The sequence below is a fragment of the Rhineura floridana genome, chromosome 18, assembly GCF_030035675.1.
Source record: "Rhineura floridana isolate rRhiFlo1 chromosome 18, rRhiFlo1.hap2, whole genome shotgun sequence".
Taxonomy (NCBI): Eukaryota; Metazoa; Chordata; class Lepidosauria; order Squamata; family Rhineuridae; genus Rhineura; species Rhineura floridana.
In genome coordinates this window covers 18,176,177-18,203,667 of record NC_084497.1, presented here as the reverse complement: position 1 = coordinate 18,203,667, position 27,491 = coordinate 18,176,177, and the positions used below count along the sequence as shown (strand labels likewise).

Genomic DNA, 27,491 nt, shown 5'->3' with positions numbered 1-27,491 from the left:
CAAGGCGCTTTGTGCTGCTGATTTCTCAAAGAATGTGGAGTATAAAGCTATTAAATAAATCCAGCTGTGTGGGACTGCACTGGACACTTGGGTGGAAATGATATTTATTTATTATATTCATTCACCGCCTTTCCTCTAAGGTACTCTAGGTGGCATACACAGATCTCCTCCCACCCAATCTTATCGTCACAACAGCCCTGTGAGGTAGGTTAGGCTGAGACTGGCCCAAGGTCATCCAATATCTTCATGATTGAGTGGATGGCTGAGTGGGGAATTGAACCCCAATCTCCCAGGTCATAGTCTTCTAATCACTATGCCACTCTAATTTTGTTTAAGGGGAGCTCTGCCAGAGATCTGGGGCTCCACCTGCTTGCTTCTTTGAAACCCCCCCCCCACACTTTTGTGGTTTTTTAGGCATGGGGAGTCAAGGATGCCCTTTTGTCTTCCACACATCAAAGCCCTCCATAGAAATAATGTTGCCACAAAAAGTCAAAAGACATGAAAACAGATCAGCAAATGCCCCGTCCCTACATTGGCAACATACAAATATTTATTGAGGCTGCTTCCGTTCCTAAATATCGCCATGGTTAAGGTTTCTCTTTTCTAGTGGTGACTCCATGTCAGTGGGGCAGTGGAATCCACTCTGGGTTTTACTTACCTGGAGCTGAATCACCTTGGACAGCTCCTTGAAAGTCTGGGCTGAAACCCGGAGCGGATTCCACTGCCCCACTGACATGGCGCCACCAACTGCCACTGCGCTGTCTCACTCATAAGCTTTTAATAAAATTGACAATTTTATCCATCCCTTTTTTCCCAGAAGGGAAACTATTGAACAAGCTTAGGATCCCATGGAACCCATTAGAAAGGTGGTACCAAGTCACTGCTACTCCGTTATCCTCCAACCTTTTCTTACAGAGCAATCCATCGTCCCTCAAAACATCATATTCACAGGTCACTATGCAAGTCTCAGGGAGCAGGCAGACAATGGCATCTTCTATGAGGAGCGGTGAACATTCTGGAGAGTTCAGGGTCTTCAACACCTCGTGTACTTCATCGTCGCAGGAAACAGGCACCGTGGGCTGGTAGCCCCTGGTTTTAAATTCATTTGGGATGTTGTCAGCACTCAACCATTTCCTGTACTGCAACTTTAGGTTCACCGGGACGTGAGAGCCTTGCAAAATGTCTTCGAGGAGTGAAGCCTCGCCGTTCAGATATTGCAAAAAGTAAAATGCAGCCCGTTCCCGGAATAAAATGGGCACGGCCCGGTTCTGCTGGTATGAAGGCAAGTTGAAGTCTATGGCCTGAAGGGCTGGATAGATGAGGATCTGAGCACGCACTCTTGCAAGGTCTGCTCTGCTCACTAAGCTTTGGCAAACGGAGGCAGCGAGGTTGCCACCGGCACTGTCACCAGCAACGATGACCTGGGAGCTGTCCACACCATAGTCTTCTGCGGACTCCAGGAAGTGGGCGGTGGCAGCAAGGCAGTCATTGAGCTGGGCTGGGTACTTGTGCTCAGGGGCCAGGCGGTACCTAAAGCAAAATCAATCAATGCACAGTAAATCTATGCTTCTCTGAGGTTATGCATGCTGCTGCTGAATTGTTTCATTCATTACACTTAAACCCTGCCTTTATTCCATCATAGAACCATGCATGCGGTTCCCAGGCAGCCCCCCCCATCCACGCTCTGACCAGCCCTGGCAAGGTGGCGACCTCATGGGCCTTCAGACCACTGCCTGAGAGCAATGGTCCAGCGGTGGCTGGTGCCCATTGGGACTCGTAGGGCGGAAGGCAGGGAGGCCGACATTAGGTGCAACCAGAGCCAATGATTGGCTGAGCCAGAGCCAATGACAGACATAAGCCAAGTCACTCTACTTTTATCCTCACCCTCCTCCCTGCTCAGTCCTCCTTAGTCTCAGTCTTGGCTTGTGGGAGGAAGCTGGCAGAGAGGCCCATCCCTTGGACTGCTTGCAAGAAGGCTTGGAAGAATCAAAGCGGCGGTTGGTGGGGCAGTGCCCCCCTACGCCCTGATGGACCATTTATGTATATGTGCTTGGCTAACCCGGTTCATATACTGCAAGTATGAGGAAAGAGAGAGATGGGACAAGAGCTGTTTGAAAGCGGGGAGAGAATTGGGGAAGTGAAAAAGCAAAAACAAAAAGCAGAAGCATAGTGTGAAGCCAAGAACAGAGATATGATGCACACTTGGGGAGGAGCCAAAGCTCAGTGGCCAAACATCCCCCTTGCATGCAGAAGGGCCCAGGCTCCATCTCTGGCCCCTCCGGGCAAGGCTGGGAAAGACCCTCGCCTGAAACCCTGGAAAGCCGCTGCCCCTTGTAAACCAGGAGCAGGGAACTTTGGGTCCTCCATGTCTTTCTGTCTGACCCTTGGGACTCTCTCCAGGCTGACCCCCTCCCCAGGCGACCCCTCTCCCACAACCACACCCTCTCCCACAGCCACACCACTCCTCAACCTGCTCTGTGTCCTCCACATCGCATGAAGGTTTGGTTCCCCTCCAGTTGGCATTGGTTAGGCCTCATCTTGAGGACTGCGTCCAGTTCTGGTCTCCACACTTCAAGAAGGATGCAGACAAACTGGAAACAGTTCAGAGGAGGGCCACAAGGATGGTCAGGGAACTGGAAACAAAGCCCTATGAGGTGAGACTGAAAGAACTGGGCATGTTTAGCCTGGAGCAGAGAAGACTGAGGGGAGAAATGATTGTCACATAGAGGAGGGCCGGGATCTCTTCTCGATCGTCCCAGAGTGCAGGACACAGAATAACAGGCTCAAGTTACAGGAAGCCAGATTTCAACCAAACATCTGGAAAAACTTCCTAATTGTTGGAGCAGTACAACAGTAGAACCAATGACCTACGCAAGTGGTGGGCTCTCCATCACTGGAGGCCCTCAAGAGGCAGCTGGACAGCCACCTGTCAGGGATGCTTTAATTTGGATTCCTGCATTGAGCAGGAGGTTGGACTGGATGGCCTTATAGGCCCCTTCTAACTCTACTATTCTATGATTCCTTAAGAACGTTTGCCTGGGTGGATTGGGTCCTTCAACTGTGATAATTCCGCTTCCTTCTTAGGATGGAGAGAGGGTCTCTGTGTGTGAGCCTCTCATTTTTTCATGGCTGGAAAGGTAAGAATCGCATCGATTGTCCCATCCACGCCCACTTTTGCCACTGGCATGTGGCCCCCGGAGGTTGTCTATAAAAGGAATGTGGCCCCTGGGCTGCAGAAAACAAAATGCTGCGCTAGATGGCCTAAATTTCCAGCATGGAAGAAGGCAGCTTCCTCTGCCCCTACAGTGAGTGCCTGAGTTGCTCTGTGCCTTTCTGGGGGGCGTTCAGAGAACTGTGTTGAGTTGTGGCTCATGGGATGATGATCACACAAATGAGCTGCCTTCCCCAGTTGACGGGTGAGCTGCTCTTCCTAAACGTTTTGCCAAGCTACAGCTGTCAACTTGTCACCCTATTGCGAAAGACCCCATCACGAGATTTTGAAGCAAGGGAAAAATGCTTTGACTTACTCCACAGACACAACCACTGCTTCACTTTCTCTGGCGAAGTAGCAGCAGATATTCTCATGGGTTCCTGAAATGCAAATAAGACATCTCAGGGCTGACTTACTGTATCAATAATTTTTATTCAAAGTTTCAAAAAACAAAACAGAACAAAACAAAACAACAACAAAAAAACAAATTAATAACTAATACAATAAAATAAAATGTTGACTTCCGATTTGTCGCAGATCAGTTATAGATCTATAATATATAACAAACCTGTCTCTTAATATATTACAAAATTACTTTCCTCCAGTAGTTATCTTAATTAATCATCAAATCTCATTAACATTACTTTATTATTTCCGCAAAAAGTCAAAGAGAGGCTTCCACTCCTTGAGAAATATATCCATCGATTTTTCTCCAAATAAACATGTCAATTAATCCATCTCATCAAGTCTGCTAGGTCCAGTAGTTTCAATAGCCATTCTCAGTGTTAATTCCATCTTCCATCTCCATCCTTGCACCCATAATAATCTTGCTGTCATAGTCATAGTCATATAATAAAAGTCTGATAGGAATTTCTTTCATCATAAATATTTCCTTGCCATCAATTCCGAATGTACCACTGAAATGTTGTTGTAAAGCTGCATCTCTGCTCCTCCTTTCCACAGAATGCACCATCACATCTCCCGAGAGTTTTTCCATTGTCACACATCTGGAATTAATTCTGTAAACTTTCTCCATTTCAAGTTCCATCAAATCCTTCCAGTCCAGGAATTTTTTTGAACCGTTGATATCTTTATCTCTAATCTCTTCACCAATTCCTTCAAGGACAGCGCTGAATTCCAAACAGTAATATTTGTCTCCAGGATCCATCACAGCCATAAAATCCAAATCTTTTTCCAAGTCCATAGTTGATATATCTATTCCAATCTCCAGGGCTTGAACCTTTCCTTTAATTTTTCTTTCATCTTCTTTTATTTGTCCAGCCATATCTTTGGTCTCATCCACCTCACCTCTCACAGAATCCTGAATTTCCTTCAGCTCCTGTCTCATTTTGCCAAATTCACTTTTCATCTCTTGTTTGCTCTGTCTCAGCTCCTGTCTCACCAGCTTAATCTCATTCATTATTTTCTGAAACATATCTAGATAGAGAACCCCTTCCTGTACATCCAGGGTCTCAGCCACCTTCTTGATTGTCATTCTTAACTATTCCCAAGCAAAGAACAGTTTATTTCTTTTTCCAGTCACAAAGGAGTTAATCCTCCAAGCCTGCTGACATCACCCTCTAGACAGCACAAACCGCCTTATCTCTTATGTGTCCAAAAGTGCAAAACAAATTTGGTTCACAGCATCCAAAAAATTAGTGGCATAAAAAGTAAGCAGATTCGTCAAAAAAAAAAAAAGTAAACCAGAAAAAATAGTCTCAAATGTCATAAAATCAGCTTTCCTCTTTAGATTAGTTGCCCCTCATCCGTTTATATCTTTAAAATGCTCAATTCCATGCCAGCTTTTTGCAATAAAAAACAAAGATAGGCTATTTCGATTTTCTTCCTCCTTAATTCTGTGTATATGAGAGAAAGTTATAACTCACCCAGGGATTCTTTGTTGCTGATCCTATAACAAATCTCTTTTACTGTAACGATAACAAAATGATAAGAGTAGATAGAAGGATGCTTGCCTGTTAGAATACGTTTTTCTTTAAAGAAAAAAAATGTCTTGCTTAATCAGTTTGAGCTTGCTTGAAGTTCCCTGGCTCCGTCCGATGTTGCTGGCAGGTCCTTCGTTCCTAATGAATTCAAGTCCCCCAACAAGCACAACGAAGCTTGTGGATAATCTCTTAGTTTCTCCCTTGCCTGGGAGAAAGTTTTACCAGTCAAAAAAAACCTTTTGGCTGGTTTTAAAACTGAAAAAGCTTCCTCTGAGACGAGAGCTCGCCTCAGAGGCAGGCACAAGCTAAGCAATCCTTCCCGGAAGTCTCAGGGCTGACTTACTAATGGACGGATAGATGAGGGTGATGGCGATGATTTGATTGCATACCTCCCAAAAGCAACAATTAATGGGGAAAAGCCACCGTAAAGCATCCCAACAAAATTACCTGAAAAGAGGTCTCTGGGGGTGTTAATGCAATATATTCCTCTGTCAAAATAGGGGGAATGAACATGCTTTTACAACTACACACTCTTCTAGTTCCAAAATGCAGATTTTTCCCCCCAAACAAACTTATCTGTCGGGAATGCTTTGATTTGGATTCCTGCATTGAGCAGGGGGTTGGACTTGATGGCCTTATAGGCCCCTTCCAATTCTACTGTTCTATGATTCTATGAATAACTCCTCTGCATATTGGCAATAAATGATGGCTAGGGATTATCCAGAATTGTTAAGAAGAGCCCTACAAGGCCTATCCTGACTTCAGGATCTGAGTTTTTGATCAGAGTTTTTTTGCCAATAGTGAGGGGAAACCTTATTATGAGCAGGTTCTGAATTCAGAGGGGTTATGGCAGCTCATAATAGGGGTGTGTGGATTTCCAGGCTGTGGGGCTTCATGTTTCTACATTCCCACGAATTCATGGAAAAACGTCTTATTGTACAAATGAGACAGGTTTGGGGAGAACATTTTTCTTTCCCAGGAGATTCCTGTGCAAATGCAGTTGTGGGGTGTGTATGTGTGTGGTGCAGGAGGGAACCCCACTTAATTCAGATTACGCTGCAGATTAAGTTCTGTTATAACTCACGGATGCTTCCATGCACCCAACCCCCGCCATGAAAGAATACGATCCCCTTCCTTTGGCCAGCAGAGGGAGCCTTTGGCTGGTAAATCCGGACAGGCACATGCTTGAACTTCTCGTCCTTAATGAAGAGCCTGGGGTCTTTCTCTGGCTTCCATCCGTTCCGCACAAACCGCACAAACTGGACTTGTTTGCAGACATGCAGGTTTTCCAAAATCCTTCCCTTTTGAGAGAGGGAGGGAGAGTAGAAGAAAAAAGTCATATAGATAACAGTTCGAGACATATTTGGTAAAATTGTCCAATCAGTTACGAGATGATCAAAGTCTAGGGATGGATGAAACCTTGGGTACTACTGGAGCACCTCCCCAAGCTAAATCATTGCAGGATTTTTAGTTTTAAAAGTGACGGAGGATTATAATGTTTTGCATTATATCAGGTGTGGGGAACCTTTCCCCCTCCAGATGCTGCTGAACTGTAACTCCCATCAACGATGCTCAGTGGAGGCTGGTCCATTACGGCAAATGGGCATTGTCTGCCCGCTGCCAGCCCTCACCTGCTTGCCTTCTTACTTACATCCAGTCCAAGGGATGACACTTGTTTCTCTCACCAGTCCCCTAATGCTTATCAGCCACCACTGACCATGCTTGCTGGGGCTGATGGGAGTTGCAGTTCAGCTGGAGGGCCAAAGGTTCCCCTCACCTGGATGATATGGAGGAAGGGAAGAGAGCTCAATTCAAAGTGCTGGTTTTAACCTATAAAGCCTTACACGGCTTGGGACCACAATGCCTGATCGAACGCCCTCCCGACACAAACCCACCCGTACACTACGCTCAACATCCAAGGCCCTCCTCCAGGTGCCTCCTCCGAGGGAAACTCATAGGATGGCAACAAGGGAGAGGGCCTTCTCAGCGGTGGCCCCCAAATTATGGAATGATCTCCTTGATGAGGCATGCCCGGCGCCAACACTATTATCTTTTCGGCACCAGGTCAAGACTTTCCTCTTCTAGCATGCATTTTTAAATTGTTTTTAAAAATGTGTTTTTAAATTTGTATATTTCTTTTTAATGTTTTTAATTGTTGCAAACCGCCCAGAGAGCTTCGGCTATGGGGCGGTATACAAATGCAATAAATAAATAAATAAATAAATAAATAATATTGAGATACGGAGAAGGAGCTTAAAACACACATACACATATCATTTCTTCACTCATACTTCTAAAATTTCATTTATCCAAATTTCTCCCTGGATTGTGGAGCTATAAATTACCTAGTGGAAGCAATGCCACAGGAATTCTGCATTGCACCATCCGTGGTTTTCTTTCAAATTTGATGCAAAGCAAAATGCATTTCATTCCTGCAGTACATTTGTGTCTTTGCCATTCCCCCTGTATCTTATAAATGCTTGTTATCTGCACTGATAAAGCATTGCAACAAAAGCAATACCACTGTGACGATTAACACTCAGTTGAAATGCATCTAGATTCTTTGTGTGTAGAGTATGAATCAGAGAATCAGAGAATCATAGAGTAGTAGAGTTGGAAGGGGGGTATTGTCCCCTCTCTCCCCTCTTGTTAGATCTCCCCACCTCCTCTCCCCAGGCTTGACTCGACCAGTTAACATAAGAAGAGCCCTTTGGATCAGGCCAGTGGCCCATCTAGTCCAGCTTGCTGTTCTCCCAGTGGCCAACCAGTTGCCCCAATGGGAAGCCTGCAAGCAGGACCAACCTGAGTGCCGGAGCAACTCTCCAGAGCAACTTGTGATTCCCAACAACTACTATTTGGAAGCGTGCTATGGAAGCAGAGCACAGCCATCATGGCTAGGAGTCCTGCTCTGATCACAAGAGAGCTGGAGGGAGCTGGACCACTTTTGCGACGGCCCCTTTATTTCAGAAGCTGGGGATGGTGGTTAAATTTGGGAGTGGGGAAAGAGGGAGGGTGAGGCTTGTTGTGGCTTTTTCTCCTACCCACCCCGCCCCTTGGAATGAAACACAGCAATCCACTCACCAGGACGGAAGTGCCAATAAGAATGGCATGAAGAATCCGGAGCTTCACTGGGTGTTCCACCCCAGGCGGGATCTCCGAGTTGGAGTAATCAAAATAAATGCTTCCCAGAACAATCAATATCACTGCAGCAAGGAATGCAGCTGCCACTAACGCCACAAAGGCATAAAGGAACCCCATTTCCCTGTGGTTCCGAAAGGGACCTAGCTTTGCCCTTGGCACTCCTTACAGACCTTGGTCTCCTGTTTTCTCATGCGGCTGCAAAATCCTGCTTGCCTGCCAGTAATGAAAGGAACGCCTCTAATCCCCTCCCACATGCTTGCGGGGGGGGGGGAGCCCTGATGCCTTATGAGCAGCAGAGAGTTCTATCAGAGCACTGCAGAACTTATCTGTCACCCACACCACATGAATTTACGCCCCCTCTTTCCAAGCAAGCAATGCAGCTCACCCCCCGAAGGGAGAGGTGTTGCGTAAGGAGACGTTTAATTAATAAAAGCTCCTTGCGTCCTCAGAGTTGCCAAACAGGTTATTTCGACATGTGATCAGGAAGTATTGCAAATGTCACAGCAATGTGGTACTTGGAAGGCTCACAGCCCTGCATGCCAATGTTTTTTCCCCCTCTTTGTGTCAGTTCATTTGGCAGAAAGCACAAATAAATCCACAAGTGTCAACTATGTAGAACAGAGATAAGAAACTGGCCCTCCAGATGCAGCTGAATTACAGCTCCCATCCTCCCTGACCATTGGCTGTGCTTGGTGGGGCTGATACGTCCAACAACATCTGGAGGATCAAAGGTTCCCCACGTCTGCTGTAGAGGACGCCTTGTTGAGGAAGAACGAGTATAGCTTCTGCAAGACCTGCCTCACCAACTTTTTGGAATGCTTTCAGGGTACTTCTCTCTCTCACACATGTAATAGTACATATTTGAAACTGAAGGTGGTTTTTGATCCAAGAACAATGCAGATGTTAAATGATAGTTTACTGAAACAAAACTCTGTGTGCGTGCGTGCGTGTAGGAAGACAGGATCACAGTCACTGGCCAAGCCTCCACAGTACATTCAGTGTAACATCTACACTCCTGCTGGGAGGAAGGGCGGGATATAAATCAAATAATAAAGAAATAAAAAATAAACATCTGAAATGTTCCAAACCATGTGCATAGGCTTTTTTTTACAGAAGGTATGCATCAATGTACGATGGAGGCAAGGCAGGTTGGGGGGAGGGAGACAGGTAGGCACAATTCTGCCCCCTCGTCATATGTTCAGGAAACCGCTACATACGTTCTCTTAAGAAAACTTACCACCGCGTAAGAGTTGCCCTGGTTCTGCTGAAATCAAAGGAGACATATTCTGGCCTGTGCCACCGGCGAGGTGGCCCAGGGGCACTGGGAGGCTGCACCCCCTGCCTCCCAGGGAGAACATCATGGCAAGGGGGAGAACGACACTTCCCTCATCTATTGGATGGTGAACAAGCAGCTTTTCCAGTGCTTGCTTTCCTCTGCCCTCCCCATTACTCTTTCCTTTTGTATCATGTTTATTAGATTGCAATCCTGTGAGCAGGAGCGGTCTTCTTTTTAAAATATCTATGCAGCACTTAGAAAAGTTACATTTTTTAAAACAAAGGGCTCACCTGACCTGAATCAGGATTTCTCCTTAGCTTACTCACTAATGTTCTAGAATAAACTGCGAACGGAGAGCTGGCCATGTCAGCAGGTGAGCAGAAATCATGCAGAAACTGTAACAATCTGATTTCCAGACTGATTTACTAGTATTTACTAGTAGTGTGCGGTGATCACAAGTTTCGCCTTTTATCTGTATCTGAAGCATTTAGAAGTAGCCTGATCTCTTTTGCATACACTATGTCTCATTCCAATTCAATTCATTATTCAGGTCCAAAGCTAATCTGTTAAATCCAAAGTTTTGTTTCACTCTCATTGGCTACCAGGAAACCTAATAACAGCTATGACTTTCCTTTTCACATATTGATAAAATTTGCAGGCAAAGGAGTCAGGATGCCAAACCTTCGACTCCGACTCCAACTCCAACTCCTTTATTTTTCTACTGTCCGACTCCGACTCCTTCATAAATAGCAAATGTATATTAACTAGTAATAACAAATGTACTGCAGTAAAATGGTAGCACAAGGCATTTCATCACCACCACGTGAATCATCAGGCTAGATTGATAGAACATAAAATATATTTATTTGATTAAAATTTCTGAACGAGAAAACTTTCCTAAATTCCTACAAAAGTTTTTATTTTGAAGCCGGAGTCGGTACATTTCTACCGACTCCGACTCTGACTCCGACGCCACCCAAAATTGCTTCTGACCGACTCCACAGCCCTGAAAGGAGCACCTCCAGGGGGTATTAAGCATGCCAAATTTCAGCCACATCCTTTGATGGCCTTTCTCTCTGTGTGTATAGGGAACCATTAAAGTCTCGCCCTGACTTAAACTCTTCTGAATGAAACCTGGCTGAGTCTGCGTAGCCCCAGATCAGCTGGTTGGTGGAGTCAAGCCAGCATATCACTGGCTGAGACGACAGAATTAAGCAGGTGTAGCGAAGACAGCACAGAATACATCTCTTCCAAACTTGTTCATCTGGGTAGATCTTGGCTTTAGTTTCAGCCATTTTTTGGCTCTGCAGCAAAATTTGCATTAGTCTGAAATTTGCAATGTAGTTCCCTAATAACAACCGCAGCAAATACATACAAAAATGCATATATTGTGGGAAAGTGTGCACAAAAATGAATGTATTAATAAAATAGAATACAACAGCATAATAGGGAAAAGCACTTGTGAAAACTTGTGCACTAGGCAAAGCTACATACAAAATATGCAAATTGTTGTGCGGATTTTTTAAAAAGAAAAATGACAAACTGATTCAGAAGTGGGATGAAGAGCAATTAAAACTCAAAAAACTGAGAAAAATAAAAATGGACAAATCCATTCATCCCTACTTAAAGGTAAATAAAACTTGTTGCTGATCATAAGTGGTCAGAGATACAAATCTAGATTTTTTTATTATTATTTATTAATTTATTTGCTATTTTATTTTTTAAAAAACATGTTCATAAACCTTTTAGAAATGCTACAATGCTGTCCACCCCCTTTTTGCCAGAAGGAAATGACAGTAATCCGTCAAACAGGCTTATCACCCCATGGAATCCATCTTCAATGTGGTACCAAGTGACGGGCACACCATTGTCTTCCAGCCGTTGCTTATACAGGATGCCATCGTCCCGTAGAACATCATACTCACAAGTTATAATGCACGTCTTGGGAAGTTGGTTGACAACATCTTCTTCTGCCATCAGTGGAGAAAATGTTGTTTCCAAAGCTTGCTTCACCACTTCGTAGATATTGTCTGCAAAGGACGAGGTCGAATATGGCTGGTAGCCTCTGACCTTAAATTCATCTGGGATTTTTTCTGAGCTGATCCATTTCCCAAATCTTGTTTTTATGTCGCTGGGAACATGGCAGCCCTTCACAACGCTTTCTAATACTGACAAGTCCTTATTGAGATACCGCAAGGCAGTGCAGACAACATGCTCCCGGTATAAGATGGGGACAGCCCGGTTTTGTTGGTATGAAGGCAGGTTGAAGTCTAGCGCTTGGAGGCCAGGATAGATCAAAATCTGACCGAGTGGCCGTGTGACATCTGGTCTGGTCACTAAAGCTTGACAAACAGAGGCAGCCAAATTGCCTCCAACACTGTCCCCGCTGATTATGATGCGAGCAGGATCCACCCCATAATCTTTTGCAGATTTCATAAAATGTATGCTGGCAGTCAGGCAGTCCTTAAACTGGGATGGATATTTCTGCTCAGGTGCCAAATTATACCTGGAATATATTTATTGAGATATATATGTATAAAAGTGGCATGAGCAAAGCTAAAGATAAAAGGCAATAATTCAACAAGAACAAAACAATCAATAAAACAGAAACACTCAATATAACAAAACAAGTAATAAAATTGATTTTGAAGCACTAGAACAAGACTAACCTTATAACCAATGGGATAGGATCTGCTTGCTGCAGCTGGTCTGATCATGTTACGTCAGACTGACAGGCAATTCCTTTCCATTTTAGTTTGTTTCTCACTCTATCCCACTTTTACCATTTTGATTGTTTTTCTTTCAAATAAATAGCTATATTACAATTGTTACTTCTGAGAAAGGAAGAAAAGTGCCTCTCTTTCTAAGTGATGGCAAGTGCCATCCCCCCAATCACCCCCCCGGCCACCACCACCTTCTCCTATCTGAAGCGTGTCACCCCACAGGCCACCCACCCACCCACCCACCCACCGACCTATCTATCTATCTATCTATCTATCTATCTATCTATCTATCTATCTATCTATCTATCTATCTATCTATCTATCTATCTATCTATCTATCTATCTATCTATCTATCTATCTATCTATCTATCTATCTATCTATCTATCTATCTATCTATCTCCTTCTCTGTGACCCCCTCATCCATTCATCTATCTATCTATCTATCTATCTATCTATCTATCTATCTATCTATCTATCTATCTATCTATCTATCTATCTATCTATCTATCTATCTATCTATCTATCTATCTATCTATCTATCTATCTATCTATCTATCTATCTATCTATCTATCTATCTATCTGTCTGTCTGTCTGTCTGTCTGTCTGTCTGTCTGTCTATCTATCTATCTATCTATCTATCTATCTATCTATCTATATATCTATCATCTGCCTGCCTGCCTGCCTGCCTCTGGTTAGTTTTATGTTAGCTTTATCAGCTTTGATTTAAGTGTGTATGTGTTTGTGTGAGTGTGCGGGTGTGTTAGAGAGAGGGGGAAGGAGGGAGAGAGGGAGGGAGGGAGAGATCGCCAAATCAGCAAATAAGATGAGTGGGGAAGGGTTTAAAGGGTTAATATCACAGAGTTTAAAACACCAGTCTAGAGAGTCTCCCTCACATTAAGGAGATTTTGTAGTTTTGTGTTTCAACTTTGGTGATTGAAAAAATGTGAGAAGTACAACATTTAGAGGGGTAATGCTACAGAAATTAAAAGGCAATCCTAGAAAATCTCCTTAATGTGGGCAAGACTCTCCCTTATCACGGCTAGCAAAAAGCAAAGGATTGCATCCAATGAAATTGTACTCTGAGTAGATTCATTGAAATGAATGGGCTGTATCCGACTAAGTTTTACTCAGAATAAGTGATGGAAGGCTCTGTCAGCGCTGGTTCTCTCGGTGTCTCATTTTTTCAATCTTCATTTCAGTTCTCCACGTTTCAGCAGCAATTTTTATTTTATTCATTTGTTTATAAATCCTCATGAAAATTCTCCAGCATTGTGGTACAAATATCTCCTCATAAAACAGTCTTGCGTGCAGTTTTTGATTAATGTACACAGTGTTGCAAGCCATTTATACTGATATAAGGCATGTTTGTGTGTTACCTGCACTAATATTTTCATTTTTATACAAGCTTTCCCTGAATATATGCATTTTTGTAAACTTAGGTTGGTTGGACAATTACACAGCAGAATTCAGACAAGTGCTTACTTCAAAGGATGGCTGTGTTTCGGTTCTCATATTGTTTTGGAAAGTGTGACTTTTATAGATTTTGCTTTAAATAAGAGCTGAATCGCTCTCCCATCCCTTTTCAGAATAAGCAAAAGCAGATTGGGAGAACAAGAAGTCTTCAGGGCTTCTCTGAAAGAAATGAAAAAGGAAACAGGACACAATCTTGCGGAAGAGAGTTCCATAAACTTAATTAGCGTTCATTTGTTTGTTCATTTTATTAATAAGAGGCCAACGATTAGGGTTGAGATCTGCTTGCTGGGCCCAATCCACCACTATTCTTTCGAACTGCAATGCAGTTCACGTCTTCCTTTTTTTTACGTTGCTTTCTTCTTTATCCAGTTCAAACCTACAGGTTTTAACAGGTTTAATACTGTAGAGATCAACAGAGAAGCCTAGAGTGCCTCACCTGAGATGCTCTACATTTCCTCTTTAACCTCTAGTCTGTTAACCTTTTAAGTGCCTACTGCCACCACTCACGGATCCCCTAAGTGTCTGAGTTGCTCTGTGGCCTTGTAGAATCTATAAGGCCATTGAGTCTAGCCCCCTGCTCAATGCAGGAAGCCAACTTAAAGCATGCCAGGTGGCTGTCCAGCTGCCTCTTGAAGGCCTCCAGGGTTGGAGAGCCCACCACCTCCTTAGGTCATTGGTGCCATTGTCGTAGAGCTCTAGTCAGGAAGCTTTTCCTGATGTTCAGTCAAAATCTGGCTTCCTGTAACTTGAGCCCATTATTCACTGTCCTGCACTCTGCGATGATCGAGAAGAGATCCTGACCTCCTCTGTGTGACAACCTTTCATGTACTTGAAGAGTGCTATCATATCTCCCCTCAGTCTTCTCTTCTCCAGGCTAAGCGTGCTCAGTTCTTTCAGTCTCTCCTCATAGGGCTTTGTTTCCAGTTCCCCAATCATCCTTGTTTCCCTCCTCTGAACTTGGTCCAATTTGCCTGTTTCCTTCTTTAAAATGTGGTGTGGTGTCCACCAGTGGACACAGTGCTCCAGATGAGGCCTAACAAGTCCTGAAACATTACTTTTAATCAGAGTAGACCCACTAAGTTAATCATGTCCATTAATTTCAATGGGTTTACTCAGAGTAGAACAATAATAGTAATAAAATCTGACCAGTTCATGTCCAACACTTTACCCTGGTTCTTCAATGAATTATTGAGACGGAGAAGTTGTGTATTGTCTGAGCTCTCATAATTTACCCCACATACTTTACTAGTTTAAACACACCTTAAAAATATGCATCTAAAGCACATGACTGTCCCTAAAGGTTACTGGGAGCTGTAGTTTTCCCCTCACAGAGCTACAATTCCAAGCACCCTTAATTAACTACACTCCCCAGGATTCTTTGAGGGAAGCCACGTGCTTTAAAAGTGCATTGACTGTGCTCTAAATATATTGTGTGGATCTGCTCTACCACTTGTGAAAGGGCAACTGCTCACAGCAAGGCAGAGTGCCAAAAGGGGGAAAAAAATTAAACCCTCTTCTGCAACGTTTAGTGGTCAGCATGCGTTGTTACAGAACTTGTTTTAGAAGACTCCTGACTCACCGGTTGCCAATAGTGCAGAATTCAGTTTCATCACGATATCGTAGCAAAATACTAAAAGAAAATTCTGTTCAAGACTCAGTTACTTGTGTGTGTGTGGAAACGCCCTGTTCTGTCTTTTATTTTTATTTATTAAATTTATATCCTGCCCTTCCTCCCAGAAGGAGCCCAGGGTGGCATCATCGTTCATGTCGAAGACAGAAAATAACCCTGAGACCAGACAGATCCTTCATGGCGTCATTGACTTGTGGATGAAAACAGTCAGGAAACATATGGGGATATCATCAACAGTACTGCAAGTGACATAAAATATGTAAAAGACCATTACACCAGGAGAGTTACAGGAGAAACTCATTTATGTAATTTTTTGTAACTAACCTAGATTGGTTGCCTATAGCCATACTACCCTAAACACGCCCGATCTCGTCTGATCCCGGAAGCTAAGCAGGGTCAGGCCTGCTTAGTACTTGGATGGGAGACCATCTGGGAATAACAGGTGCCGTAGGCTTAGAGGAAGGCAATGGTAAACCATCTCTGAATACCTCTTACCATGAAAACCCTATGAATATATCCAAAAAAGATCCATAGGGTCACCATAAGTCATAATCGACTGGAAGGCATATAACAACAACAAAGTAGATTGGGAAGAAATAAACCTATTTTAGCAAAATGCAGACTACTATGGACCAGGACTGATGGGCCACAAGTAGCACAAAACACCACAGCAAATCATATCCCTACTTGTGGGTCAGTTCCCCAGAGCTTGAGGAACCAGATGCCTCCTACAGTTCCTCACTGATTCAGCAGCACAAGGCAGACATCAAGCGAGAGGCCACGGTACAGGAATGGGGAAGAAATTCGATTCAGTTCATATTTAAAGGCAAACCAATCTAATTCACACTTCCAAAACTGTATGAGAACCAAAACTCAGTCATCCTTTGAAATTCACTCTTCTCCACATTTTGCAGCGCAGTTCTCCAGCCAAGTAACATGTATAAAATAGCATATGCTAGGGGAAAGGGTGCATTTAAAAAGCATATATTCGTGAGAATATCATGCCAAAATGCATTATATTAGGAGACACTGCTCGCAAAATTGTGCATATTGGGCAAATTGCATGCATGCAGGAGAAATTCAGACTAAATTGCTGATGAATTTTCATTAGGACTTTAAAAAAATAATAATTGCAAGTTGATGTGGAAATGGGCAGAACTCGACTTAAGATTGGAAAAATGAGAACTGACAGATTCTTCCATCCCTAGCCATGCAGCATAGGAGGCGTGCTCGTCGCCAGGTCAGATGGTTGGCCCTTTAAAAACCTATGTTGTCCACAAGGGGGCAGAGCCTGGGCAAGGCATTCTGGGGACAGAGGCTTAAAAAGGCTCAGTTTGCTTTTGTTCCTTTTGTAGAACAAATTGAACCAGAACTATCACTAGAAGCTAGAATGATGAAACTGAGGTTATCATACTTTGGACACATCACGAGAAGACATGATTCATTAGAAAAGATAATAATGCTGGGGAAAACAGAAGGGAGTAGAAAAAGAGGAAGGCCAAACAAGAGGTGGATTGATTCCATAAAGGAGCCACAGACCTGAACTTGCAAGATCTGAACAGGGTGGTTCATGACAGATGCTCCTGGAGGTTGCTGATTCATAGGGTCGCCATAAGTCAGAATCGACTTGAAGGCACATAACATACAGGAGCAATTAGTTCACTCAGAGCTGTCCATGCTTCTGCAACTCCTGTGCTACCTTGCCCTGTGTGTACTGTCATCGGACCAGGCCAGGACTTCTCATGCTTATTGCCAAAACAAACTAATCGTAACTTTTAAAAACTAATAATAATAGTAATCAAGATTTATGGCGCTTCAAGAATGTACAATATCATCAAGAGCATAGCAGAAGTCTTCAGTTTTTTAAAACTGGTGCCGTCAAACAAAGCATAGGGCTATTTTCCTACCCAGCACTGCAATCCAAGCTTCCTTTGCACTGGCTGAGGTACATGTGCTTCAGCCTTGCTGGGACCTTCACCAGCTTCTGTCTATTGAATTATGCCAGCATAACTTCGCCAACAGATCCTCCGTGGTGCAGAGTGGTAAGCGGCGGTAATGCAGCCAAAAGCTTTGCTCACGGCTGGAGTTCAATTCCAACGGAAGGAGGAAGCTGAATCTCCGGTAAAAGGGGTCGAGGTCCACTCAGCCTTCCATCCATCCGTGGTCGGTAAAATGAGTACCCGGCATATGCTGGGGGGTAAAGAAAGGCCGGGGAAGGAACTGGCAATCCCACCCCATATATACGGTCTGCCTAGTAAACGTCGCAAGACGTCACCCTAAGAGTCGACTCACACTATAAGTGCGTGGACACCTTTACCTTTTTAACTTCGCCAACATGGAGCTCCCTGCTCTTCCCGCTGAACATGTAGGCAAGTAGAAGTGCCAGAGACAGAATTCCTTCTTTGCCTATAGGGTTAGCAGTACTGTTACTCATCAGTTCCTAGGCTCCATTTACTTACCCAACAGAAACAATCACCGAATCGCTTTCTTTGGCAATGTAACGGCAAACATGATCGTAGGAATCTGGAAAAAAAACAACCCAGACGTGCAGGCAACATCAGAACAAGCGAGCGACCATCTAATCCAGGCAAAATATGGGCTTAATCCATAGAGCTGCATCCAGTGCTAATTCTACTCAGAGTATACCCAGTGAAGTTAATGGACATGACTAACTTAGCTTGATTAATTTCAGTGAGCAAAACTTAGTTCAATACAACCCATAGAGTTCTGAAGGAAATAGTTTTTAAAAAATCAGAGACCTGCTGTTTTTCTGGCGACTGAAGGCAGGAGGAGGGATCTTGCTAATTATCTGTAAGAATTATAGAACAGTAGAGTTGGAAGGGGCCTATAAGGCCATTGAGTCCAACCCCCTGCTCAACTCTGGAATCCAAATTAAAGCATCCCCGACAGATAGCTGTCCAGCTGCCTCTGTCCACCACCTCCCTAGGTCATAGGTTCCATTGTCGTATGGCTCTAACAGTTAATAAGTTTTTCCTGACATTCAGTCAAAATCTGACTTCCTGCAACTTGAGCTGATTATTCCGTGTCCTGCACTCTGGGACGACTGAGAAGAAATCCCGGCCCTCCTCTATGTGACAACCTTTCATGTACTTGAAGAGTGCTATCATAGGGCTGATAGGTTTTTAAATAATGATAATGATGCCCTGGGCTGCTACTGGGAGGAAGGGCTGGATATAAATCTGATAATCAATGATATTAATATTAATATTATTATTAACAATAACAACAACAGTCATCATCATCTAAAATCTTCATTTTAAAGCAACAACAACATAGGAATATAGAAAACTGCTGTATACTGAGTCAGACCATTGGTCCATCTAGCTCAGTGTTGTCTGCTCTGACTGGCAGCAGCTCTCCTGGGTTTCAGGCAGGGAGTCCCAGCCCTGCCTGGAGATGCCATTGGGGATTGAACCTGGGACCTTCTGCATACCAAGCAGATACTCTACCATGGAGTTATGGCCCTTCCCTTTAGGCATAGGAACACAGACAGCTCCTTATGCTGAGTCAGGCCATCAGTCCACCTAGGCCAGTATTGTCTGCACTGACTGGCAGCAGCTCTCCAAGGTTTCAGATAGGAGGTTCCCCCCCCCAGCCCTACCTGGAGATGCCAGGAATTGAACCTGGAGCCAGTAGTGAACTAGGTGGACCAAAACCCACAACTGGAATGGCCTTCACCACCACCCCAATTATTACCAACCTCTTGGTCATCTCATTTAACATGGGTCTCCTCGCCTTCCTCCTTCAGATGCTGCAGAGGAAATTGCCGTGGGTCAAGTGGCCCCTGGAGGGAGAGTCCTAGGCTGGGCCAGTAGAGGCTAGTCCACTAGGGTGCATGGGGCAGTGCCCTGCAAACCTCAGTTTGCCCTCAGCCAGCCCCCCACCAGCCTGCTTCCTTGCATCCAGTCTAGCAGGTGGCTCTGGCTGGCAGCTCCCTCCTCTTCCTCACTCTCCATGTGACACCCAGCAAGGTGAAGGACAGGGGCAAAACCAGAATGGGTCGGCACCACCTGTTGTTGACGTGTGAGCCAAAATGTTATGTGGTGTTGATGCCTCTGTGCCCTCCCTCCACCCCATTGCTCTTTAACAAAAGAAAGCAGTCTGCAGTTTTGAAATGGTGTCATTTCCCCTGCTGAAAATTATTCCTCCTCAACTGTTTTCCTTTCTGTTTGGAAGTCAATGCAAGAGCCCCCACCCCCGTTCATCTCCCTTGCTCTTTGCAGGAAAAACTTCCTAACCGTTAGAGCCATACGACAATGGAACCAATGACCTAGAGAGGTGGTGGGCTCTCCGACACTGGAGGCATTCAAGAGGCGGCTGGACAGCCATCTGTCGGGAATGCTTTGATTTGGATTCCTGCACTGAGCAGGGGGGTGGACTTTATAGGCCCCTTCCAACTCTACTATTCTATGATTCTATGAACTCTTCACCTATCCTGTGGCTGCCTAAGGCCCTGACCTCTCAGCAATAGAACAGAGTGCAGGACATGGAATAATGGGCTCAAGTTTCAGGAAGCCAGATTTCAAGTGAACATCAGGAAAAACTTCCTAACTGTTAAAGCCGTATGACAATGGAATCAATTACCTAGAGAGGTGGTGGGCTGTCCGACACTGGAGGCATTCAAGAGGCGGCTGGACAGCCATCTGTCGGGAATGCTTTGATTTGGATACCTGCATTGAGCAGGGGGTTGGACTTGATGGCCTTATAGGCCCCTTCCAACTCTACTATTCTGTGATTCTATGATTTGCCACAGTTCTCCCAGCCGGGCTGTCGCTCAGCGGCAGAGCATCTGCCTTGCATGCAGAAGGTCCCAGGCTCAATCCCCGGCGGCATCTCCAGGTAGGGCTGGGAGAGAACCCTGCCTGAAATCCTGAAGAGCTGCTGCCAGTCAGTGTAGACAATACTAGGCTAGACGGGCTACAATCCGCACAAGGCAGTTTCCTACATTCCTGGAGAGGCCACGGCACAGTGGTAGCCACTCTGCTTTTAGCAACACACACTGTTCCACAGGGAAGGGTTGTCGTCCAAGGGCAAAGGATGTGCTCTGCCTGGCTGCAGCCTATGGCAGGTTCAGTCCCTGGCAACTCCAGGCATCTTAAGGGGAAAGGCCGCCGCTCAGTGGTAGAGCCCCCACTTTGCATGGAGAAGGCCCCAGGTTCCATTTCCGGCATCTCTGGGAAGGGCTGAAAAAGACTTTCCCCCCGGCCACGCCCATCACTGCGTTGCTCCACGTCCTCCGCAAGTGCATTCGCCTGGCTGGAATGTGGGACGGCGAGATGTGTGTGGCTAGAATGCAGCCTACTATGCACTAGGGAGAGTCGTATCAGTTGCTCCTCCCAGTTATGCCCCTGACTCCTCCCACCACTGGCATGTGGCCCCCGGCCAGTTGCTTAGGAGGGAATATGGCCCTGGGCTCCCCACGGGCCTCATTTCTTCTGGGCGCCTTACTGATGCTGCCAAACATCCAGCCTCCTCCGTGGAAGTAGAGGACTCCTCTCCTTGTTTCTCTTGCGTCTCGTGGCTGGTAAACCCTTACTGGGATGCCATCAAATGTGAGATCCTTAATGTTCAGCTTGGGGTCCTCCCCCCTTTTTTTCCCTTCTTGGGTGAAACGGATGAAGTGAATCTCAGAGCAAAGGCACAGATTCTCTAGAATCTTCCCCTGTTCAGAAAAGAAAGAAAGGAAAGCATTGGGAGGAGAAGCTAGGAAACAGATAGGGACGGTTGTGTCACGCGCCGGATGTCTCTGTTCCCCCTCCCTGCCCCTTTCCTGCATGCCTCCTTTTGAGGAAGGTCCACACTAGGGAAGGGAAGTCCATTTGGGTTCTCTCCCTTTCCCCCCAATCTCAAATTCAGTTCTCCATATTTCTGCAGTAATTTGCATTTTATTTATTTGTTTGGGGGGGGGAAGCCCTCATGAGAATTCTTCATCGTCTGAGTGTGCATTTCTCCAACTTCACACGTTTTGGTATGCCGTCTTCACTTGGGAACACATTTTTGCAAGAGGTGTTGGACTACGACCTGGGAGACCCCGGTTCGAATCCCCACATAGCCATGAAGCTCACTGGGTGACCTTGGGCCAGTCACTGCCTCTCAGCCTCACGAAAACCCCGTTCATGGGGTCGCCATAAGTCGGAATCGACTTGAAGGCAACACACACACACACACACACCATTTTCACGAATATATTCACAGTTATGCACATTTCCCCATAATGCACTGTTGTTAACCTTCTTTGCTTAGTGAACCACATCGCAAAACTCAGGTAAGCGTGAATTTTGAAAGGTGGCTATGTGTCAGTCCTCGTATTGTTTCAGAAAGTGCAAATTTGACAGATTTGTCATGACATGCACATGTAATAAAATCTCTCTCCTGCTTTATATTGAGACAGACCTCTGGTTTCTCTACCTCATTAATCTGTTGATTGGCAGTGGCTCTTCAGGGTTGTTGCAGACAGGGGTCTCTCCCAGGCCCAGCCCTCCCTGGAAGTGGTGGGGTCTGAGCCTGGTACCTTCTGCATGCCAAGTGGATACTTTGCCACCAAGCCAGCATTATGCCAAGGAAGAACACAAGCATACTTTCTTTCTTGCCCAGTCCACGCCCGCCGGATTCCCGGCAGCGGCCAAGTCATGGGGGCAAAATACATGTGCAATTTTCTCAATTGTGGCCTCATGCATCCGTTGCACTTTGAAATTACAGTATGTATGCCTCTCCCATGTGGTGCCGCTGGGCTTGCAAGCAAAGTCTGCAGGGATAAGAATCTGTCTTTTGTCTCTGGGAGAATAAGTACAGCCAAATATGGGATTTGCAGAGCACAGAGAGCCTCTTAGATACCGCACCTGGAAATACCCATATCAAATTTTCCCAAACCATATTTATCTCCCATGCTTTGCACAGACGCCTGGTCTTATTTACACTACACCACACTGGCTGTTGTGCTGAGCATGCCACATTTGCAGCCATGCCATTGGCAGCATGCAAAGCCTGCTAGAAGGTGCCATTCCTATGCGTCTTCCCTCTCTCTTCGCTAACGGTACACTACGGCTAGATGCACATGGAGAAAATATGATCAAGAATGGCAACAGCAAAAATCAATGCAATTATGCATATTATGGGGTTTCCTGTCAGATGTCTGAGCTTTCTGCATTTTTAACTGCTGCTAACAGATTTTGTGCTTTTGTGCGGGAGTTGCTTTTTTGGTGCTGTGTTTTTAGTTAGTTTTGCGTTGGTGTTGCTTTTATACACTGATTGTTTTTACAGCATTTATTACATTTGATTTCTTTTTTTATTCTGCATCGCAAACTCCCGAGAGGGCACAGGTGATTGAGCAGTAGAGAATTGTCTAAATAAATAGGCCTATCAATATAGGCTTCCTGGCCGGAGCCTCGCAACATGAGCCAGCAACAAGTGGTTATGGGAACTAAATAGCTAATTTCTGTGTTGTTCATAATAATAAGAATCATCAAAGAAAGGATCAGATCTCCCTGAGTCCCTCAACTAAGAAATGTTGGAATCTAGGTACCTGTGCAAAATAAAACAGTTTGAGTCACACTGAGAAAGACAGAGGGAGATGACTGCAATGTGTGCGGCTGCCTTTGAAGACCATTCAGAAACTGCAACTGGTGCCGAATTCAGCAGCCAGACTGGGTGAAGATGGTTTGAGCACATAACACCAATTCGGATGCAGGTGCATTGGCTACCTGTCAGTTTCCGGGCTTAATTCAAAGTGCTGGCTCAGGACTCCGATGCCTTAAGGACTGCCTCTCCCTGTTTGTACTTACCTGGACTCTGCACTCGACATCGGAGGCCTTTCTTCATCTGCTCCTCTGAAAGAGGTGCACAAGAACAGGCCTTCTCAGTGGTGGCCCTCCATTTGTGGAACAATCTCCCCAGGGAGATACGCCTGGTGCCATCATTATCCATCTTTAGGTGCCAGGCAAAAAAACCCAAAACCTCTTCCCCCTGACCTTTGGAAGGCTTTTTGTGTGGAAAAGTGACTAGCAAATGTAATAAATAAAATAAATAATAAATAAAATAATAAAACTGGTTTTGGGGGCTCTAGAAAAGCATCTTAGGGTGCTGGTGGTCTTCTTAGAGATCTAAAGTGGGAACATAGGACTAGAAGCCCATTAGAATATTTAAAGCATAGCCACCTTATTTTTTTTTTCCAAATAAAGGTGATCATAACTTCTAAATGAAGGTGATTATAAATATCTTCTACATGCTTTGAGGGATGCACATTTCCCACAACAGAACAGGTAGTCAATGGTATCAAAAGCCACTGAGAGGTCAAGTAAGAATAACAGGGTTGCACTTCTGTCCTTCTCCCGATAAATGTCATTCATCAGGGCAACCAAGGCCAGTTGAGTCCAATAACCAAGCCTGAACCCAGATTGGGATGGGTCAGGATAATCTTTCATCCAAGAGTATTTGCAATTGCTGCACCAAAACCCTCTCAATCACCTTCCCTAAAAAAATGAGTATTTGCAACCAGACAATAATTGTCACAAACCAATGGGTCCAGGTTGGGCTTTTTCAAGAGTGGTCAGATCGCCACTACTCCCTCTCACAAAGACATGTTGACCACACCCTGGATCCACTCGGTCATACCCCCTTGGCAAGGGTTAAGAAAGGCACGGGTTGGACACGTTGCTGGCCAGGGGTACCCCCAGACATCATCAGGCTACATCAGCTGAAACTGATGCCAAACATGTTGCAGCAGACATTGCATTGGACACCTCACTGGGGACTATGGTACATATAGATGGGGCATCAAGATTGCTACAGAGGCAAGCAACTTTACCCTTGAAGTGCATTGCAAACAATTCGCAGTGGGCTTCCAAAGGGTCTAAAACTCAATTTCCTGGAATTGATTTCAACAGACCCCTGACAATACGAAAAAGCTCCACTGGATGGCTACTTGAAGATGCGCTGGAGGAAGAGAAGTGGGCCGCCTTCACTGCCCTCACCACCATACAGTAGGTGAAGTAATGATGTTTTACTTGTGCCCAATCAGCCTCACAGCACGTCTTTTGCCAGTTGCACTCCAGCCTCTTTCATTGCCTTAGTTCACTGATGTACCAAGGTGTAAACCAGGCTCTACAATGCTGGAGAGAGCTCTCAGGGGCAATCATGTCAACAGTCTGATGCATCTCATTGTTCCACAGCACAACAAGGGCTTCATCAGGAGCACCTGCTCTATCTACTGGAAACTCCCCCAGGGCACTCAGGAATCCAAAGGATTCCATTAGTCTACAGGAGCAGACCATCTTAATCTGTCCACCACCAATGCAGGGGAGGATCAGAGCCATAAGTCTAAACTTCACTAGGACAATGGGGTGACATCTACCTCCCATCTCCAGACCACCCTTTCCTCCATCTCGAGCAAAAAATGTATCGAGGATGTGCCCTGCCCTATATGTCGGACGGGTGACAACTTGAGACTGTCCCATGGTTGTCATGGAGGCCATGAAGTCCCAGCCAGAACCCTAGATGCAGCCTCAGCATGGACATTGAAATCACCCAGGACTATCATTCTGGGGTCCTCCAATACACAGCTGAGATAGCCTCTGCCAGCTTGGTCAGAGAAGCTGCTGGGCAGCAGGGTGGACAAGACACCAGCAGCATCCCTAATTTACTATCATCTTGGCCCAACACCAGGCGCAGGCCCTCACAGCGAGCTCCAAGACAGAGTGGTTTCCTGGTGACAGAGATGGAAGTTCTGTAGCAACTCCTCCCCCCCCCGTCCCTGCAGCCTGTGCTGGTGTCGCACAGAATATCCAAGTGGGCAAAGCTGGGTCAGATCAACTCCTCCCAGCTCACCCACCCAGGTCTCAGTAATGCACACCAAATCAGCACCCTCATCGATGATCAAATCATGGATAAGTATGGTCTTATTGTGTAAATAACAGCACATACAGGCTGGTGGAGAGAGCAGATGAGCAACTAGCAACCCATGACCTCCCCATTTAAAGTGACTGTGCTTTCAAACCCTTGCAACAAGTTAAAACAGTCATCTTATATTGGGGATAGGGAGCGTGTAGGCCTCCAGGAATTGCTTGACTTCAGCTGTAATCAATCCCTGCCCATTGGCTCTGCAGGCTGGGTCTGGTGGGAATTGGAGTCTAACAATTCCCCATCCATTCCTATTAACATATACAAGTGTAATATTCCAATGGATGTAAGCTTCTATCAAATTATGATCAGAGAGAGGGAAAAGGATTTTTAAAAAAAGATTGCATCAAACTTAAATAAACTTACCAGAGCAGATGAAAGGATCATGAGCCAGTGAAGAATGCGGAGCTTCATTGGCTGGTCAATGCCAGGAGGAATCTCAGACCTGGAGAGGTCTAAATAAATTGCCCAAGCGAACAGCAGGGCAAAAGGAACAATCAGTATTTGTAAGATAATCACAAACATGGTATAGTTTAGCTCCATGGTCTCCAGCAGTGTAACTGGTTGGAGGTTCCAGATGCTTGTTATCTCCCGTGGCTGCCGTTTTCTAGAGATGTGTACTGTCCACCATTGGGAATCCTGTAGAGAGTGAGGACGGCTGGGCTTGTTTTAGGCTCTGATTACAAAAGGATGTGCACAGGAAGCCTGTAAGGGTTTGAAAAGAGATGTTGATCAACAATCCCCTTGAGGTTTCATAAGGTTGTGCAAGCCCTGTTAAAGAGATGGGGAACAGAGAAATGTTAGCAGCATTTGACTGGTTTGATTGTTGGCCACGTACCTTTGGATCTGTGTGTTGCTCTTTGCTTTCAAGAAGGGGCAAATGTTGTTGATGCCTCACTGCTGTCAACAGCAGTGGTTCAGGAACATCCAGTTCAGCATAAGCCTGTCCCCAGTTACTCACTGCAAAGGAATATTAAAGCAAAGAACAATTACCAAAAAGAGGTGGGACAAATTATGCAAAGGGGCATATCATTTCACAATGTGTGTAATGACTTACTAACTAATAACAACTGAAGTGATAAGGCCGAAATAGTAGTTTGGAATTCATGTCTGCGATCCACTCCTCCCCCTTGAGCCAGATACACCTAGATCCCTTGGGTGATATTCAGCTAAATTCTACCCAGAGTATACCGACTGAAATTAGTGAACCTAAGTTCATCATGTTTACTCACTTCAGTGGGTCCACTCTGAGTAGGACTAGCATTTAATATCACCTCTTGAGAGTTAGTGCATCCGGAAGAAAACAGACATCTTTGTTTTCATGATATGGGTCCAAATTAGATGTTATGCTTTCACCTTCTTGGAGCTAATAGCAGTTTAAACCTGTCTTTTTGGCATAATTGAACTTAAACCAGCTTCAGGGGCAATTTAAATTAGGGCAAAGTCAGGAATTAGCAACTTTCATTAAGAACATGAGAAGAGCTTCACGATCAGGCCAAAGGCACATCTAGCACAACGTTTCTTCTCACAGGGGCCAACTAGATGCCTCTTGGCAAGCTGAAAATAATGATCTGAGCACAACAGCACTTTCCCACCCACCCACTTGTGTGGCATTCAGAAGTATACTGCCTCCAACCGTGGAGGTAAAGCATAGCCGTTGATAGCCTTATCCTCTGTGAATTTATTTAATCCTCTTCTAAAGCCATCCAAATTGGTGGTCATCGCTACTTTTTGTGGGAGCGAATGCCATCGTTTAATTAATGCATTTTTTCTTTCTAAAGAAAGGTGTGATTTAGTGTTGCCATGCTAAAGAAATAAATATCACGTGTGCTATTCATTTCAACAGAAAGGGTTTTTACACTAAGCCATGCCCAGAGTAGACCCACTGAAATTAATAGACGAAAATGCCCATTGATTTCAGTTGGCCTCCTCAGAATAGGACTAGCAGTGGATAGAAACCATCAAAATAAATGGACCTAAATTATGTCATATTCATTATTTTCAATGTGTCTGCTTTGAATAGGATTGACACTGGGTACAATCCAGATAATGTATAATTTATTTATTAGAATACTTATTATTATTTATTTATTGCATTTGTATACCGCCCCATAGTTGAAGCTCTCTGGGCGGTTTACAACAATTAAAAACATTAAAAACAAATATACAAATGTAA

The 27,491-nt window shown here is 44.9% G+C and overlaps 2 protein-coding genes and 1 non-coding gene across 3 annotated transcripts; 1 reads left to right on the top strand and 2 right to left on the bottom strand.

The window, feature by feature from the left end:
- Positions 1-116: 116 nt before the first annotated feature.
- LOC133372597 (arylacetamide deacetylase-like 3) lies at positions 117-8,668 on the bottom strand. Its single transcript, XM_061601443.1, has 4 exons — positions 8,236-8,668; positions 6,239-6,455; positions 3,528-3,591; positions 117-1,530 (listed from the first exon to the last, which is right to left on the bottom strand). The coding sequence occupies exons 1-4, from the start codon at positions 8,410-8,412 to the stop codon at positions 768-770; spliced, it is 1,221 nt and encodes a 406-aa protein (XP_061457427.1). The 5' UTR covers positions 8,413-8,668; the 3' UTR covers positions 117-767.
- A 2,557-nt stretch (positions 8,669-11,225) lies between these two features.
- On the bottom strand, positions 11,226-26,266 carry LOC133372665 (arylacetamide deacetylase-like 4). The gene is made up of 5 exons (XM_061601574.1): positions 26,154-26,266; positions 25,682-26,020; positions 20,870-21,083; positions 17,860-17,923; positions 11,226-12,077 (listed from the first exon to the last, which is right to left on the bottom strand). The coding sequence occupies exons 2-5, from the start codon at positions 25,856-25,858 to the stop codon at positions 11,306-11,308; spliced, it is 1,227 nt and encodes a 408-aa protein (XP_061457558.1). The 5' UTR covers positions 25,859-26,020; positions 26,154-26,266; the 3' UTR covers positions 11,226-11,305.
- On the top strand, positions 15,736-15,854 carry LOC133373007 (5S ribosomal RNA). Its single transcript, XR_009759605.1, has one exon. It is a non-coding gene; the product is annotated as a 5S ribosomal RNA (ribosomal RNA).
- Positions 26,267-27,491: the final 1,225 nt, after the last annotated feature.

Bases quoted from the DNA above. Each gene is read 5' to 3' on its own strand.
- LOC133372597 (XM_061601443.1), bottom strand. From the start codon at position 8,412: ATGGGGTTCCTTTATGCCTTTGTGGCGTTAGTGGCAGCTGCATTCCTT. The intron at 6,456-8,235 runs GTGAGTGGATTG...CTCTCTCAAAAG, and splicing joins TTATTGGCACTTCCGTCCTG to GGAAGGATTTTGGAAAACCT. The intron at 3,592-6,238 runs GTGAGTTATAAC...TTTGCATTTCAG, and splicing joins TTGGGTGCATGGAAGCATCC to GAACCCATGAGAATATCTGC.
- LOC133372665 (XM_061601574.1), bottom strand. From the start codon at position 25,858: ATGGAGCTAAACTATACCATGTTTGTGATTATCTTACAAATACTGATT. The intron at 21,084-25,681 runs GTAAGTTTATTT...TTTTCTGAACAG, and splicing joins TGATCCTTTCATCTGCTCTG to GGGAAGATTCTAGAGAATCT. The intron at 12,078-17,859 runs GTAAGTAAATGG...AATATATTCCAG, and splicing joins TCGGTGATTGTTTCTGTTGG to GTATAATTTGGCACCTGAGC.